Source organism: Globicephala melas, chromosome 2 (genome assembly GCF_963455315.2).
Source record: "Globicephala melas chromosome 2, mGloMel1.2, whole genome shotgun sequence".
Taxonomy (NCBI): domain Eukaryota; kingdom Metazoa; phylum Chordata; class Mammalia; order Artiodactyla; family Delphinidae; genus Globicephala; species Globicephala melas.
In genome coordinates, this window is record NC_083315.2 from 127,139,670 (window position 1) to 127,158,572 (window position 18,903).

Consider the following 18,903-nt stretch of genomic DNA (forward strand, 5'->3'; position numbering starts at 1 on the left):
CTATTAAAAATAAAACCTCAAAAGGGCTAGAAGAAAATATAGCAGATTATCTTTAAAATCTTGGCATGGAAAAAGCTTTTATAAAGATGATATAAACCCAAAATTCACAAAATTAAAAGACTGATTGATAAGACCATTTAAGAATTAAATATTTCTGTGTAGAAATATATACCACAAAAAGTTAAAAAGCAAATTGGAAAATGCAAACAAAAAACAAACTAGAAATAATATTTACAGTATTTGTAACCAAAAGGGCTAAGATTCATAAGAACTCAGAAAATCAGTAAGAAAAAGACAAACAGGCCAATAAAAGTGAACAAAGAACATGAAATGAGCAAATTCATAGAAGAAATACAAATATGCAGAAATTATTTTTAAAAGATGTCCAACTTCATAAATTATTAAAGAAATTGAAATAAAAATAATAGTTTTCACTTACCAAATAAAAATAATTACAAATGATCAGTTTGTGCTAGGTTGTAACACAATTAGTGGGAGTTTAAATTGGTATAATTTTCTGGAAGGTAGTCTGGTAATATGTTTAAAATATAAAATGGAATTTCTACTTTGATCCAGAATTTCTCCTAAGACAAAAATTGGACAAGTGTTTATATGTGTGTGTGCACACACAACAAAGATGTTTATTGCAACATTATTTATAAAAGCAAAAACATGACATCAACCCTCATGTCCGTAAGTGGGGGTTGTTTAAATCATGGTGCATTTGCCCAATGAGCTGCTGTACTTCCATTACCAAAGGACAATATGCTTCATGGAAATATTCTGAAATATATTAGTTGAATGAAAAAAATTGAACAGAGTATATGATCCTATTTGGATATTTTTAATAAATGTCTTTATATGTGCATTAAAGTTAGGAGAGATATATACCAAATTATTAATGTTTCTTATTGCTGGAGGACAGGATTATAGGAGAACTGTCCCTTTTAAAAACTATTTTTGTGGTTGTTGAATGTGTTGTAACCCAAATGTTTTTTATAGTTAACAAAAACAGTAAAAATATTTCCATTTTGGAAAAAATAAATTACATCTTCTACCAACGGCCCATGTTATTCTGGAGCATTCCGGAATGTTGGAGAATGGTGTGACCTCACCTCCTAAATTAGTTAAAGTTTTGTGCTTATGGTTTTGTTTTGTTTTGTTTGGCTGCACCACGTGGCATGTGGGATCTTAGTTCCCTGACCAGGGATCAAACCCATGCCCACTGCAGTGGAAGCATGGAGTCTTAACCACTAGATGGCCAGAGAAGTCCCTGTGCTTATGTTTTTATTTCTGTTTTTATTTTAAGAATATTACAGTATTTGTTTGAAATCTTTAGAGGTTTATCCCGGATCTGGAGTGGCTTGCATACTTTTATTGTGAAGTTAGAGTAGCATTTTCGGGAAATTCTACAATAAATAGACCAAAGTAAACAGCAATAGCAACAACAAAATCCCATAATATCCTTAAGGAAGTCAGCTGAAAATACAAAATTAAATGTGAAACAACAGTAAAAAATGACAGACATGAAAATATTTCTGTTAAAAACCTGAGGAAGTCTTACTGATTGACTAACAGTGAAGCCAAATCCAGCCTCTGAACACTGACACAAAATTAAATCTCGGAGACAGAGTTTTGGGTGAAGTAATAAAGAATAGCTTTATTGCTTTGCTACACAAAGGGAGCCACAGGAAGCTAATGCCCTCAGAACTGTGTGTCCCAGCCAGGGGGAGCCTGTGAGGAGTCTTATAGTCCAGGGGCGGGGTTGCTGATAAGGATCAGGGTACGTGCAGGGCCCACATTCCTTCAATCCAGAGGTCATCTGGCGTCAGGTGGTGATGGGCAAACTGTGACCTTCTCTGGAATGAAACATGCTTCATCATGTAGTTAACATCTTGCATTTGGTGGAGGTTTCAGTTCAGCAGAAGAGCTCAAAGATATTATGTGTATCCCTTGAGGCAGAACCAGGACCCTGCCCAAAGGCTGCACTATTGTTTCTTGACTGCTCCTCCCTTCTGTCTGCATCCTCTCCCTTCCCTGATTAGCAGCTGTTTGAACCTACCCTTTGGAACTCAGGGAAGGGGACACGAAAAGGCTCTTGTGCCCAGGAGCCCCACCGGGTCCAGCTTGGTTTCAGTAGGAATGATGCTCAGTATGCGTTGTGAATAGCTAGGAATTGACTTTTTAATTTTCAGTCTGTGTTCTGGCCAAGTGGGATAGACATTAAATGGAAAGAAATTGTGTAAATTCTTCAAGAATTTAAGAATGTTTTAAAAATATTCTTGTAGGTAGGATTAGTAGAATCAAAATTTTTTATACTAGGGAGGGCAGTTTTTTCTTTTGAGATCTGAGATGATCAGAAAAATTTTGTTTTGACTAACACAGTACTTAGATTCTTCTATTTTTTTCCCTCACCACAGGATTCCAATTAATGGAGAAAACCCCAAACATCGGTCATGGCATACTTTAACACCAATAGCTGATGATACGCTTTTCCTATTTGGTGGACTAAGTGCAGACAATATTCCATTAAGTAAGTTGATTAAAGTTTAACCTACAGTTAAAATTTTATTCTTTTTTTACCTGATTGTATTTGATACTTAAGGTATTTTTACTTTTCTGATTTTCTGGTTTACCTTTATCCCCAACTATGTGATTGCATCATGAATTAGAAGTAGAAGGCCCCTTTCCTTCCGTACCCTTGCTTGTCTAAGTTCTCCTGTTTCCTAGTGTAGGGAAAGGAAAAGTGGTTGAACCTAGAGGAATTAAAGACCCTTTCAACTATAGTATTTCTGATTTTGTGTCTTCCTACTTTTTGATCCAGATGCTTATACTATAGGCTAGAATGGGGATTAGAAGAGGAACGTTTCCCAGGAAGCTCTAGAAATACAAGGTGGGAAGGCCAGTTGCTTCTCTTTTTGTTCCAGAACTATAAAGGAAAGTGCTTAGCTAGAGTTTTTAAACTCCTGTTACTGCTCATCCCAATGGCTGTGATTTTTGTAATACAGTTTTTCTTTCACTAGTATAATTGTGGCACCAAGAAAGACAAGTGACCAAGAATATCCACTTAGTTTGACAAGTGTCTTGTAATTTAACACAGAAGTTTTCTATAGCTAGAGACATTTTTCTTAAGAAACTTTATATACCATTAAAACCATTTATATAATTTTATATAGGATCGAAAAACAACTATTTGTTTTTCAACAAAAATTTATTGAGCATCAACTGTGTATCTGGCAGTCTTCTGGCCAAGAAATGCCAGATGCTGGCTGGAGGAACAGCAGTTCCTCTAGGGGATGTTAGTTACTGTAGATTATTATACTTCTCTAATTTGTGGGGTATTTAATTAAAAAGGATTTGGAATCTAATTTAAAAACTAACATCGGGCTTCCATGGTGGCGCAGTGGTTGAGAGTCCGCCTACCAATGCGGGGGACACGGGTTCGTGCCCCGGTCCAGGAAGATCCCACATGCCGTGGAGCAGCTGGGCCCGTGAGCCATGGCCACTGAGCCTGAGCGTCCAGAGCCTGTGCTCCGCAACGGGAGAGGCCACAGCAGTGAGAGGCCCGCGTGCCGCAACAAAAAAAAAACCAAACAACTAACATCTATACATCTTAAATATATACAGTATTGTATGTCAATTATATCTCAATAAAACTGGAAGAAAAAAAATCCTAAAATCTATCCATTTCACTAAGAGTTGTTTAATATCGTATCTTCATGAGCTCTACTGTTTCAAATTCCTATTTGCTTTTTTTCATCATTGAACTATGGAGAATTAAATGTCCTAGCTCCTAGTCTAGTCAGTTTCCTCCCTCAAAGATTCAGCTGAAGAAATGGTCATATGGGTATCAGATGATACCGAGAAATTACTTTTAGTTTTGTTGACTGTGACGGTGGCATTGTGGTTAAGTGATAATAACATGGTAGCTGTGTAAAAAATGTCCAATTTTTTTTAGTGTTGCTCACTGAAATATGTTTGGAGAAAATGATAAGAGCTAGGATTTGTTTTAGAAGAATTCAGCAACAAGAATAACAAAAAGAGATAAATGGAGCACATATGGTAAAATCTTAGTAGTTGTTGAATCTGGGTTATGTGAAGGTTCGTTGTCATGTTCACTTGACTTTTGTACATGTTTGAGAATTTTTATGATAAAATATGCACATGCACAAAAAATAGTCATATAAATGTAGCATGATAAATTTGGGGAAAAAATTAAAATTTTATCCCAAACACCTAATCTTAATTTCTGAACTGTCATAATATTGCAGGTGATGGTTGGATTCATAATGTCTTAACAAATTGTTGGAAACAGCTTACACATTTACCTAAAACAAAACCCAGGTAAGTCTAGAAGTTGACAAATAAGTAAAATAGTTAAGAATTTTAAAGTATTAAATGTAGCACTGAATTTATAGTGTTTGCCGTTAAAACCAGAAACCATCAGGAAGGATATCTTTCAAATAAGTGTGATGTTACCCAAATAATTTAACTATAATTCTAATTGTATCTGATTGTAGAAAGGAACTATTCAGTTTCTATCCGTATTTGTATATTTGAAAATTTTATTCTTTTAGGTAAATGTATAATCTTGCCTGATAAATGTGAAAAGGCTAAGAAATTGAAAGTATGATATAATGTTAATATTTTTAATAAGTAGACAAGAATGAGGTTGGCTTTAGTAGTAGTTATTTGGGTTTGGAAGAGATTTAGAGCAATTTAATGAGGAAATTTCTTTCATGTTGATCAAGTAGATGACAGATTATTATTTTTCTTTATTAACTGTACGATGTATTCATTAATGTAAATTTCTTAAAAAAGGAAACAGTTGTTTGTGGTATATTATAGAGTAAAAAACTGTAGAAAAATATACTATTATTAGACTGCAAAGAAAATCACATTCGTACTGTATTTCTTTCTTATTTGATTGAATAGTATGATATATATTCATAGGAGATTCAAATTCAGTACCTTATAATCATTATGATTAGTAATTTTATTTTTTTCATGCCATGTATTTCAGAATATTTTTTACTATAGATTATTTATATTAATGTGAAGTTAGTCAATGATATATTAATGCATAAGGCGATATGCATTTCAGACATTTAATAACAAGTAACTTACTTGAGAAAAAGCCCTGAAAATATTTATATGTAAATATATATACATATATCATTGTATATATCTATATTAATATGCACAATACATTTAGAGTTTATCATAACTACATGTGTATCATAACTACATTCTTATAGTTTCATGTATAAAAATTCAGTGGAATGTATTATTTTAGCAATTCTGGATCTTTTGAAATATATTGTTTAAAGAGTTTTATATCAAATTCAGGAGCCCAGTGTTCTAGTCCTTGCTCAGCTACCACTTAGCTTTTTGGCTTTGGGAAAGTCACTTAAAGAAACTGAGCATCAATTTCTTCATTGTGAAATGAGGGAGTTGGACTAGATGAGCTCTTAGTTCTCTTCCAGTTGTTTGATTGTGTGAATGAATTAATTATAGACCAAAGTGGTGGTAAGAATATGTTTAATTTTCAATTGCTCCTATTTTATATTTTAATCCTTAATGAGTAATCAGAACCATAGAACTATTATCAGTAATATATAGTTAGAACTGAGCTATGTAAAGCGATTTCTTTGAATTCAGCTAATGTGTCATGTAAATCATATGCTTTATTAGAATGTTTAGAGCCATAGAACTATTATCAGTAATATATAGTTAGAACTGAGCTATGTAAAGAGATTTCTTTGAATTCAGCTAATGTGTCATGTAAATCATATGCTTTATTAGAATGTTTAGGTAATAAGTTTAGAGCAGCTGTGAGAGGACATAAGCTGTCTGTAAAAAAGAACATCAGGTTGCAAGCTAGATGTCACCAAAATCAAGGCAGGAAAGGCTTTCCAGTGTTCCTCGATGATGGAAGTCCAGGCCAGAGTTTTCCTAAGGCAGGTAAGACAGAGGCAGATCTATCTTCAGGTATGAGGTGAGGAGGAGAACAGGTGAGATACAGTTTAGTGTAAGGAGAACATATATATGTGTATATATACTAATTTTTTATGAAAGTAAGAATTTACTTAACATTTAAATGTATATTGTGAAAACTTTTCCAAGTTATAATTTGAAATGTAAGCTGCCCAATTCTCCTCTTGTAATTCTGTGGAAAGTTTCTTAACTTTGGTACTATTGACATTTTGGACCAAATTATTCTTTGCTGTTAGGGGTATCCTGTGCATGTGTAGAAGCATCTCTGGCCTTTACCCAGTAGATGCCTGTAGTACTGCGCCCACTCCCCCCACCCTCCCCCAACACACACCTGGAATTGTGACAATCAGAAATATCTCCAGATATTGTCAAATGTCCCCCTGGGGGCAAAATCATCCCTGGTTGAGAACCACCGTCCTACAGTGTAACACCCTCTTCTCCAGGTGTCATCTTAGAACTGTGCTTGGGTGAATAGCCATCTATGTAGCCATATCTGATCGCTTATATAGGTGGCTATCAGCAAGGTCCCTTTTTTGTGTGTCTGTAAAAGATGTCCCATAGGTGTTGATATATAGAGCCTTAGGCATTGTTGGATTCATGAGTATTTCCAAGGTTACACATGGCTTTCTGTCCTGGAAATTAAGCTATTCCTTCCTATGAGGGAATTTGTTATACTCGATCTCCTTCCCTCAGTCCCTCCTCCAATCCCCATCCCCAACCCCACAGCATAATCTGAGTGTTGCTGAAGATCTGTGTCAATTTATGTTCTAACATACAAGTTGGAGAATTGGGCAGAGTATTTCACAAACAAAATTTCTAATGACTCAGTCCTATTCTGGGTCCCAAGTGCATTTGTCCTTGAATGTGTCATGATTGTTTGAGAAAACTATTTAAACAAATTGTGCATAAGCCAATTGTTTGCATTTGTGGAAATTAAAAGGATAAATGTACTAAAAATAAGTTATGTGGTAATAAAAGACATGATAATATGTAATTGTTTGGGGCATCCGATGCTTCAGCAATTTGGTCTATTAAGAAAAGTGGGGGCTTCCCTGGTGGCGCAGTGGTTGAGAGTCCACCTGCCGATGCTGGGGACACGGGTTTGTGACCCGGTGCGGGAAGATCCCACATGCCGCGGAGCGGCTGGGCCCATGAGCCATGGCCGCTGGGCCTGAGCGTCCGGAGCCTGTGCTCCGCAACGGGAGAGGCCACAACAGTGAGAGGCCCGCGTACCAAAAAAAAAAAAAAGAAAGAAAGAAAAGTGGGACTTCCCTGGTGGTCCAATGGTTAAGACTCCACACTCCCAATGCAGGGGGCACGGGTTTGGGGAACTACGATCCCACATGCTGCACACTGCGGCCAAAAAAAAAAAAAAGTAATCAAGTACTCTCAGAGGCAAAGCAATGATTCTGTAAAACTTATAATTTATTTTCTAAAATTGAGAAATTTATGTGTACTTTTTTCTCAGTTAGACCCACAGAAACATTAAATTTTATAAAACTGTAACATTATTTTTGGTAAATAATGTGAAATTAGAGATGGATATGAGCTATCAGACCATTTCCAAAACAGCATTAGATGCTCTGCTTCTTTATGAAATAATTTGTTTATTTAATCACTGAGTAAATTATGCTAGTATTTTGTGTTTGCTTTTGATAATCAGAAGTTTTTGAGCACCTGCTGGATGCAGAACACCCTATTAAGCATTTTTAAGAATATAAAATTAGATTACCCAAATTCCAGTGGTGTGCTGGTAAACAGTTAACAACCGCTCTCCAGGAAAAACAAAACCAAAAAAAAGAAAAGCCCTAGTTTGTAGCATTTGCTGATTTGCACCGTGGCCAATGTGATATCACTGAACATGGAGTTGATAGGCACAGTCGGCTTTACACCACTGGGGCCATTTTTGACCTTAAGGACCTTATATATAGTCTCCGTAGGGAGTTAGGAGACAAATTACATCAAACAATTAAAGTAGTATATAGAGCAATTTGTCTTCAAATGTGAGTTAGGAGATTATAAAATAAGCACATAAATGTTGAAAGGTGCTGAACAGAGAGGGTAACAGAACCAATCTGGGTGGTATTTGGAACACTGTTTTTTTTTTTTTTTTTTTTTTTTTGAGCCTGTTTTTAAGGCTCTGAGAGAAAGACTTCTCATTTTAAGCCCAAGAAGCAGGGTGAACTAACAAAAGCCTAGAAAGTGGTACAAGCTTTTCTCTTAGGGAATAAATGGACTTGGCTGAAATAGAGGGTTCATTTGGGGAAAGGCAAGAATTAAAATTTGTGGGAAAAAAATAGCTATTGATCATAAATTTTTGGCTGAGAAAAGTGGCAGAGATGCTTCCTGATCAGGAAATGTCCATGGTTAAAAACAATAAATATTTGAAAAATATTATTTATCAGCTATAAGTAGCTGGAAGAGATTAGAGACAGAGAAATAAGGAACGTGTGTGGTATTCTGTACCCAGGGTGATAAGTAGTGCGACAAGATTAATGTAAAGAGAATGACCAATTGGATTTGTCCGGTGGTGGGGACCAGAGAACAGGGAAGGAAGTCAAAATGATGAGAACAGCATCGTGGCAGATAGCAATAAGAAAACTGTTTCTGCAATAGGCTGATCAGTTCTTTTTAAAATTGTTTTATATCATGATAATATCTGTGAGATAAAGAGTTTAGAAAAAGGTCGGAGGATATAATAAGAAAGAGTTATAGGGAAGCCTCTCTTTCATTGAAACAATGTGATTTAATGAACCCTAGAATCTAATTCTCTAATAATTCTAGAGAAATCTTTAAAATCTAACCCCTTTGAGGTTATGACAAAGGCTCAAGTTCAGTCATACCCCTTTTGAAATAGATTAAATTTTAGAGTGTGCAATTTAAAATTGGTTTATATGTAATGTACAGTTTCTTCCTTGATAGTATTTCACTGTTTATAATTTTCAATCATAGGTTATGGCACACAGCCTGTTTGGGAAAAGAAAATGAAATAATGGTATTTGGTGGGAGCAAAGATGATTTACTTTCCTTGGATACAGTAAGAAAATTTCAATTCTAAATATTTCCTCTGAGTAATTGTGTTATTCAAACTAAATGGCTGTTCAAAAAGATTGTTGATACTCCCACATTGAAAAATATGGAAGGGCATGAAATGTTACACTGTTGTACGATTAATCTTCAGAATGAGTGGCTTTTGTGAAGCATTGCAGGATATTTGGGGTTTACAAATCAAAATAGGTCTATTAACTTCATTAGTCAAATTATTAAGAAGAGCTTCTAAAGGATGAATCTTCATTTCTCTTTGACCCTCCCCGTAGTCCCGAGTGTTGATAATTTTATTGAATTAAGGTATTTGTATACAATATTTGGTGCATATAAAGAATATATATAAAGTATATGTAAACTACTAAGTATAATAATAAGTACTTGTGAAATTTGCTACCTAACTTTATAACTAGAACATTATCAAGGCTAGCTTCTCCCTTCAAGAGGAAACTACTATAGAATGTTTAAAGTGTATTTTTTTTTTATTTTATGTGCCTTTTGCCACTGCTTCACCCCGTTTTACATTTGAGTTTAACGCATTCTCATTTTAAAATCTGATAAAACTAAAGTGAAAGGAATAAACGAGTAGCATTTGGGAAGTATTGTTCTTCCACTCCTTGCACCTTGGGAAATTCAGAGAGATGGCCACACTTAACATTCTGTACATGATGGGCCAGGAGCTCAGGATTGATCGCTCTGGTTTGCATAGGACACTTGGGAATGGCAGGCGCTGAGCCGTCAGGGATGGGCTGCAACGAGACAGAGCCCACCAGAGGGCCCCAGTGCCCTTTCACCTCTTCAGGCGTAGTTATCTCCAGAGTTGTTCCTATGGAGTGGTGAACCCTGAGATAAGGTGGCTTTTCTCCAGGGAATTTGGTTTATTTTGAGGTTCTGAGGTCTCCAACTTGAATGTTATGTGTAGTGAAAGTTTTAGAACTTTCTTTGGCTGAGAATTCAGTGCTTCAATAAAAGATTAAAACCACAACTTTACTTAAAAAGCAACTTTTGTGGTTTGTCTTCTCTTTCTTGGCACTAGAAAGCTTTATTTAGGATACAAAGTTTATCATTAAAATATGAATTCTGATTAAAATCATGATCATAAATTATGAAATTCTAAAGACCTATTTGAAAGTATTAGAAAAATTTTCTGCTGACTCCTCCACATTAACTTTTAGATGAGAGAGTCATTATTCCAAAAAATCTTCTGGATCTGTGATTTTCAAATTAGGAATTCCCAGAGAATCTTTCACCTGGAAAAGGGGGACAGAATAAAGAGATTTTAAAATGAGTCATTTGGAAGAAAAAAGTTCTGCTTAAAAACCAAAAAACTTGAAAACCACTACTGTTCTCATTTTGAAACCACTGTCTTAAAGGGAAAACATGTTTCTGATTTTAAAATTTTCATTTATATAGGCTGTGGTTAGGTAGACGTTTGTCACTGAAAAAATGGTAACCACGTATCTAAAGTTTGTGTAGCTAGCAGGTATGTGTACATTTGTGTGTGTGTGTGTGTGTGTATGTGTGTGTGTGAATAGTTAGAGATTTATTTGCTGCTTTACATAATTTCTTTTACATTTATACAATAAAAATATCCAATTATTAATGTATTTTATTTTTATCAAAAGTCTTGATAACTCCTTTTTTGTGTTGACTAGGGTCATTGTAATGATTTATTGATCTTTCAAACACAGCCTTATTCACTACTCAGGTAAGAAAATTCATTACTTTAAAACATATATGTTATTAATGTATGATAATTTCTTTCTTCTTCCTTTTTGGGAAACGTTATAATATTTTTCAGGTAGATTATTACTTGAATTTATATTTACATCTTCCTAAGAGTATAATAAAATTTGTAATGATGAACCATATACCAATGTGATTTTTAAAAATTAAAATATAGAGTATAGTCACATTTTTGTTTTGTTTGTAAAACTGAATTTAGTTCATGTAGGAATGTTAAACATACTGTATTTCCTTGATTCTAGGCCTGACTTTTTTCGTATTTTAACTTTTCTGAAATCAGAGTGTGTCTAGTAATAGACACACATATATATGAATTTAGTTTAGTAGAATTTCTTTTTTTAACCCCAAAGTTGTTATTAAATTTGTGGTATGACTTACAGTGTATTAGCTGATATGCTTTTAATTTAAAAGGAATATATACAAAGTTTAGTGGGTGGATTGTGGAGCAAGCCCCTATTTCTGCCTGTGAGAGTCAGGAGGAGGGATTTGAGTGAAGAAGTTGTCTAGTGAACACGTGTGGGTATTTTATGCAGCAGGGATAACAGGGGTGAAGGCATGGGACAGAGGGAGGGAGGGGAAGAGAGAGAGAGAGGAGCTCACATGCTCTGTGTCAAGGAGTGTGCTATAACTTCTAGACGTTCCACAGCTTAAACCACTTGAAAACCATAGCTCAAACTGGACATTCCTGAAGTTTTTCTTAGCCACTCCTTCTGTAACTGCTGTGGTTTCCAAACTTGTCTGGACATCAGAATCTCATGGGGAACTTCAAGAAATATTGATGCCTGTGTTCCAGCCCCACAGATTGTGATTTGATTGGTCTGGGGTACGGTCTGTACTTCGGGATTTTTTAAAGTACCGAAGGTAATTCCATTTTGCAAAGTTTAGAAATAACTGGTGGAATGATTTATCCTGCTTTGTATTGTTACTTAACTTTTGTTGTGAACATAACCACTTTCCTTAAGTAGATTACAAGTTCTTTATATGCAGGGATCAATAAATATAATATTTGGGTGCCTAGTATGGGAAGGCACTGTGCTGTGAAATGAAAAGCCATGACCTTTCCCTGAAATTGCTAAGAATATAGAAGGCAGGCTTTCAAACAACTATCATAGAAAAATAAAATTGCTTTAAGAGGAACATGTACAAAGTTCATAAGAATACTGGAGAAGAAGGCCCTTGGTTAAGATAGCAAAGGTTAGGGAAGTCTTTGCAGAGGAAGAAGAGTCTGAGACAAGAATTTACTGTGAACAAGCAGTGCAAACGTGTTAGTGCAAGATATATATATCTTGCACTAACATGCTTTTATATATATATATATATAGGCATGGTGTGTTCTGGAAACTGAATTCTTGAGTATTCCTGGGACATAAGTATGAGGTGAGGAATTGTAAGAAATGAGGCTGGATAAGAAATCAGGAACTGTATGTCATCTAGCACCTGTGTCTCTCATGCACAAGAGTTTACATTATCTTGTAGGAGGTCAGGAAGCATTGAAAAATTTGGAGCAGAGGAATAAGATGATCATATTATAAGTTATAAAATTTCTTTGGCAACAGCGTAGATGAGAAATTGGAGGGATAAGTGACTGCGTTAGGAAAGTTAGTAGAGACTGTTGCATTGATCAGGAACAAAGTGAGGGTCTGATTTAGAAAGTGGCAGTGGGGCTGGAGAAGGGAGGGAGGTAGAGATATTTAGCAGGCTGAATGGACTTGGTAGTTGAATGGATGCTAAGGGAAAGAAGAGGGAAGAATTAGTGATAGAGTATGGAGAAGGCATTGGGTTTGCAGGTGGGATGGGGTAGAAATGATGAACTTGGTTTTGGGCATATTGAGCTTGAAGTGCTTATGGGACTTGCAACAGAGCGTTCCATTAAATAGTTACTAACTGAATAAATGGAGCAAGGTCCAGGCTAGACATAAAGATTTAAGAATCACTGGAGTGTGAATGGGTATGGGTTAGCTCTGCCCAGGAAGAGTTTTGAGAGAAAGGGTGAAGCCAACGGCTGAGCATTAAGAACTCATAACATTTGAAGAGAAGGTAGAGGACAAGGAGGCACAGGAGAGTGACCAGAGTTAGAGGTGAAGCAGGAGATAACGGGAGCACAAAAACTGAGCGAGGAGAGAACTGGAGATGGAGCATCTGCTTACTGTAAGGAGGTCACGGAACATCTGGATTGACAAGTGCCGTGGAGTTTGGCAGCACTAAGAGGTTGGTAAGGTAAAGGGGGAAGCCAGGATGACTTCTGGGGACGAGCACCACGACCCGGGAAGGAGTGAGCATATTTGTTTCTGTGCTCAGGGAAGCAGCCATCGGGGACTAAGTTGTTGGAAACAGAATAAATGAATGGAGTAGGCTCTTGAGGAGGTCGATTTTAGCAAACAGGTAATAGAATTATCCCTTGACTGGAGGAAGGGATAATAATAATGGCGAAAGAAGGAAGTATAGCTATGAAAATAGATGAATTTCTTGGTTGGGGGCAGGGCACTGAGAAGGTTTTGGCTGATGGTGAGGTCGTCTGAGGAGGAGGAGAGGTAAGGATGTGAACTTAAGGAGGGCGATGAAGACGTGACATAGCCGCTGAGGTGACTGGGGGCGGAATGCTGCCAAGGGATGTGTAACATCGTAGTGCCGAGCACTCAGGAGGGCTCAGCGGAGATGGAACAAAATCGATATGCCGTGGGCCACGTCTGCAGAAATGTGGTTTTCTCCAGCCGCACTAAGAAGCCAGGTTGCAAGCGCAGAAAGGAGATGGTTGAGTTTATCCGTGGTTGGAGTTTAACCAGGATGGCATAACAGAGGGACAGTGGAGAAGGAGATGAAAATTGCTGGCAGGAGATTGAAGTGCATGTGGACAGGAACGTGCACATGGATGCACTATGAAGTGCATGTGGACAGGCCGGATAGGAAAGAAAGTCACAACCAGAGGGGTCTTATTATTTGGAGAACCGGGAAGAGTCAAAGGAGTAAAGGGGTGTAAGAGTTAAAAAGATACAGGCTTATGGTCCAAGAGGAGGATATGGAAGTTTAAGATTTCAGAGGTGGAACTGTCCTGAGTAAGGTCATAAGAGGAAAAAGGGTTTTCCACACAGATGCTAAAATCAGTCAAGAGACAAGACTGTGATGAGTCCAGGGCCAGAATCCTCAGCGATGGGGGAGAATGAGCGGGAGGTTAATAGATGGCAACACCCGACGGCAAAATGATCGCAGCCTGGAAGCAGCAGTGAGGGGCGAAGAGAATACTTACTAATACTGGCTCCTGACTGTGAAAACAGAGCTGAGGGGAAATTTGTCCTCTTTCCTCCATTAGGCTGCGCACAAAGCAATTTTCTTAGATTTCACTTAAAGCAAAGACAGAAAGTCACAGGAAGCAGGGGTGTTTGTAGACACAGCTGGTGTTCCAAAAAGCAGAAAGGAGAGGTTTGGAAGGGGAGATAAGCAGTGATAGGGAAGATGAACCAGTATAGAAATGAGAGGAAGAGCAAAGACAGACTGCATGTGCCTGCCTTTGAGGCTGGGACTCAGGGTGGCTGTCCATCAGACCAGTGTAGTCGTTTCTGGAGGGGGTACAGGAAGGGCCGGGTCACAGGGTATAAAATGGACACCAGGTGCTGCATCTTGGGGTGATGGAAGAAGAAGACAGCTCGCAGAGAGGAGTAAATTGTTATTGGGCTGGAAGGATGTGTGAAAAGGGGTCTGCTTCAGACTAACCTGCTTCAGAATTAAGTCTGAATCTTTTTTATTTAAAGAACATTATGCATGGTAAGTTGTACCTGGATTTTGGTCAGATATGGTCCCCATGCTATAAAAATATACAATTACTGTGGTGCTGTGGAAAGAATATATATCCTGTCATGTTCCAAACAATACCAGGGGAGTACATAATCGTGTAAAATTTTTATAGTTTTATTTTGTATATTACTTACCTATAAATATTTTATAAGTTCAGGTTCAAAAACTAATAATTCTGTTATGTTTTGTTTACAGGTCATGCCTTGACTGCATTGGTAAAAATGCTATAATTTTAGAAAGTCAGATATCTTTATTACCTCCTAAACTTCTCCAACAAGTACTCAAAAAAATAACATTTTGGACTGCAGTTAATCACCGAGAAGAACAAAGAGCCCAAAAAGAAGAAACAGAAAATAAGTATCAGTGGATCAGTAGCAATTAAGTTGTTGTATACTCTATGTATTTAATATGTTTAAACATTTTAATCAGACTGTATATTTACCCCCCAGATTGGAGGCTTGATTTAGAAGATAAAATTTGAAACAAAAATTCTATGTTAAACTGATTGTATGGCATGAGATATATAGGAAGAAGATGTTAATGGCAGATTCATTTGTATTTATATTTGTAAATTAACGTAAATTCATTTCCTTATAAGCTGCAGAAAAAAAATCTACTTTCTGAAAGTAAGTATAATTGTAAGAGACTTTAACTCACTGTGTCTTCTTTACTGGAAAGATTATACAAATTTGAGGAGAATAAGAAATTACCCCAAGGACTTTAGAGATTCCCCAACCTAAAGATAGATAGATATATAAAAACACCTCATATCAACTTTCAGAAAGAATAGATTTTTCTCAAGTCACTTTAAAATTACATAAAGCTTCCCATTAAATGACTCGGTTATTTAAAGAACTTCTCCTTAAATAACTAATACAGCTGGCCAAAATGATAAAATAGGCAAGCACTGCTATGGGATTAAATATTGAACTCCTACCCTTTTAGCACTTATCTAGTAAAGTATTCTTCCTCACCTTTGAGTAGGGGAATAAATGTCTTCAATTGTTTTTCTGTTACCTCTGAGTTGTTAGTTTGTCCCATTTTATATGTATATAAAGACCATGTTTGAAAGTGTCTAAAGTGGAGATTTATTTGTCATACAAGCTTTGAAATATTGAGAGGCAGTATAGTTATTAACTTTAGAGACACCTAAAGATACATTTTGCCTTGGGGGAATACTTCTAAAGTAACTTTCAGTGAATTATGAAATGGGATGATAACCTAGTAATTTGCCTTTCTAGAAACCCCTCGTTTTGGCCCACACCATTCTACAGAGTTGGTGCTCAAGACCCAGGATATTCAAAATATGTTATCTTCCCATTTCTTTTCAGTATTAACTGCCTATAAAGAAATGGAACATGAATATTTATCTTTATGTTCTTTAAATAGTACTTTTGCCATGGTTAAGAAGTTAAGAAGTTGTTCACATATCACAGTTGTTCACATATCACAGTTGTACCCATTGAATTGGGTACAATTGAACATATCACAGTTGTACCCATTGAATTACTAATAACAAGGAATTACTAAGAATTTGGTATATAAAATTACTGTCTACCATACCACCATGCACGTTGAGTCTGAAATTAAAATGTTGGAGTAAATATATTTCTGTATTGAAGTGCATGTATAATTTATAATGAAAATTACAGTAGTTTATAGATCTCACTACATTGTAGAGATATATTTTATATATATGTACTGTCTTTTAGACGTGTAAAGCTTCTATTTATGTATTGAAATATTTTGTGTTTACATTTTATTTATTATACAAACTATATAGAATTACTATTTTCCTAGTTTTGTTAGTGTGAACCAGTCATTAGAATTGATTGTGCAAACAATATTTCAGTGTAAGTTTTCATTTTTTCTTACTATTTTCAGGCTAAATAACAGATTTATAATCTCATAGGTAATATGGGTCTTAGAAGTAATATTTTATTCCTATGAACTTCAGTATTTGGCATTCTATAAGGAAAAAATATCAAAACATATTAGACAGTGATAGTTGACACTGAGTGGGATGAATACTTTTTAAAATGGCTTCTGGGTTGTGTGAATGTCTTCTCTAGCCTCTTAGAGAAGCACTTCTGTTTTTAAATGGTTTACCTAAACACTAAAAGTTAGATTAACCCCCCTCAAAACACACACTCTTCGTTTAGGCTTCAAGAGAATGAAAATCTATATATTATTTATGGCACACAAAACTGGTACTCTTCTTATTTGACTTAATATATTGTACTGCTTCAAAAAGTTATATGTCCTGAGGTAGCCCCATAGTAGGAGTGGCAGGGAATTCTAATCTGATCTTCAATTTCCAAAACTTGGCTTATAGCAGGGCTTCCCTGCTATTAGGAGATGTAGAAATTCTGCGAGCTGGCAAAGCCAGTTTTGAAGATCCCTAGTCAAGCAGTATTCATTCCTCACTTCTTAGCACTTATGGTTTACTATCAACTTATGTGTTGTTGACCTGTGCGGTGTATAGGAACCCAAGGCAACATCAGCCTCATAACTTTCTCTCTTAACTCTCCCTTACGGGTTCTCTGCTTGAAAGATGACTCTAGAGGGTTGACTTTTTTTTTTTTTTTTTCAGGTGGTTCACAAAATAGGTTTCCAGTCTGATTCTCAAGGAAAAAGAATTTCTGGCCATCTTTATTATGTGTATCAGGATATTCTTCCAGTTGTCAGGAAGGATTCTTTTGAGGTATTACCATTTTTAGAATGATATAGTAAATGGCATATCAGAGTTACTGTACATTTTTTACAGATCGTATCTTTGCATAAGCACATTTAAAAAATTATTAGCCTTTTGATAGAAGCTTAAAAATATTCTTTAGAACTTCATACTGTCAGCCCAGGAACAAACTGATGTTTTCACCAATACATTATTTATATGTATGTATGTGTGAGAGAGAAATAAAATAAACTCATTAAGACAGAATAATTTTCAGGGTAGTACATAGGGTCTGAAAAATTAAAATTTTGATTTCAGAACACTTCACAGGAAAAGAAACAGTTTTAAGAAACAAATAGTACCCCATTCCCACTTTATTTTGGTGCCTGTTTTTTCATTGTATTAATGTGATTCTATTGGAATTTCCAATTTGATGAAGTTATCAAACGGTCCAGCATGTGGGTGCAGCAAGAACATTTTTTAAATCACCCAAGTAATGGACTGAATGTTTGTATCCCCACAAAATTCATATGTTGAAACCCTAATCCCCAATGTGATGGTTTTTGGAGGTGGTGTCTTTGGGAGGTAATTAGGTTTAGGTGAGGTCATGAGGGTGGGGACCCCATGATGGGATTAGTGTACTTATAAGAAGAAGAAGAGACCAGAGCTCTCCTTCTCTGTCCCTATCACATGAAGATGCAATGAGAAGGCAGCCGTCTGCAAGGCAGGAAGAGGGCCCTCATTAAGAACCAAGTCTGTCAGCACCTTGATCTTGGACTTCCCAGCCTCTAGAACTGTGAGAAATAAATGTCTGTTGTTTAAGCCATCCAGTCTATGGTATTTTGTTACAGCTGCCTGAGCTAAGACACATCTGAGGTCCACAGTTTACATTAGAGTTCAGTCTTGGTGGTGTACATTTTATGGGTTTAAACAAATGTGTAGTAACAGTCCCCAACCTTTTTGGCACCAGGGACCAGTTGGTTTCGTGGAAGCCAGTTTTTCCACAGATGTGGGGTGGTGGGGGATGGTTCAGGCAGTAATGTGAGCGATGGGGAGTGATGGGGGACAGCAGATGAAGCTTCGCTCGCTCACCAGCCACTCACCTCCTGCTGTGCGGACTGGTACCGGTCTGTGGCCCGGGGGTTGGGGACCCCTGCTTTATGGTATCATACAGACTAGTTGCACTGCCTAAAAATCCTATGTGCTCTGCCCATTCGTTCCTCCCTCCCCCCTAAACCTGGCAACCACGGATATTTTATTGTCTTCATAGTTTTGTCTTTTCCATAATGTTATACAGTTAGAATTACACAGAACGTACCCTTTTCAGATTGGCTTATTTCATTAGTAATATGCATTTAAGTTTCCTCCATGTCTTTTCATGGCTTGAAAAGATGGCTTATTTCTTTTCAGCACTCAATAATATTCTATTGTCTCAATGTACCACAGTAATTTTTTACAATTTTCTATATAGACAATTGTGTGTCTGTGATTTGTCATGAACAAAAGCGGTTTTATTTCTTCCTTCCCAACCTTTTGTTTCCTCTTCTTGTCTTACTGCATTAGCTAGGTCATCCAGTAGGATGTTGAAAAGTTGTGGTGAGAGGGGATCCTTTCCTTGTTCCTGATCTTAGTAAGAAAGCCTCTAGTTTCTC

At 36.5% G+C, this 18,903-nt stretch overlaps 1 protein-coding gene across 5 annotated transcripts in view; it reads left to right on the forward strand.

The window, feature by feature from the left end:
- Nucleotides 1-18,077, forward strand: part of KLHDC1 (kelch domain containing 1) — a 57,923-nt gene extending 39,846 nt beyond the window's left edge. For 3 of the 5 annotated variants that reach the window (XM_060294786.2, XM_030854904.3, XM_060294785.1), the window contains exons 9-13: nucleotides 2,421-2,533; nucleotides 4,272-4,344; nucleotides 8,950-9,034; nucleotides 10,698-10,750; nucleotides 14,773-18,077. In XM_060294786.2, coding sequence (XP_060150769.1) covers nucleotides 2,421-2,533; nucleotides 4,272-4,344; nucleotides 8,950-9,034; nucleotides 10,698-10,750; nucleotides 14,773-14,959 — 511 coding nt within the window. In that variant the 3' untranslated portion in view covers nucleotides 14,960-18,077. The remainder of the gene's footprint in view (nucleotides 1-2,420; nucleotides 2,534-4,271; nucleotides 4,345-8,949; nucleotides 9,035-10,697; nucleotides 10,751-14,772) is intronic. The other 2 variants (XR_009563123.2, XR_009563122.2) reach the window with 2 other exon arrangements.
- Nucleotides 18,078-18,903: the final 826 nt, after the last annotated feature.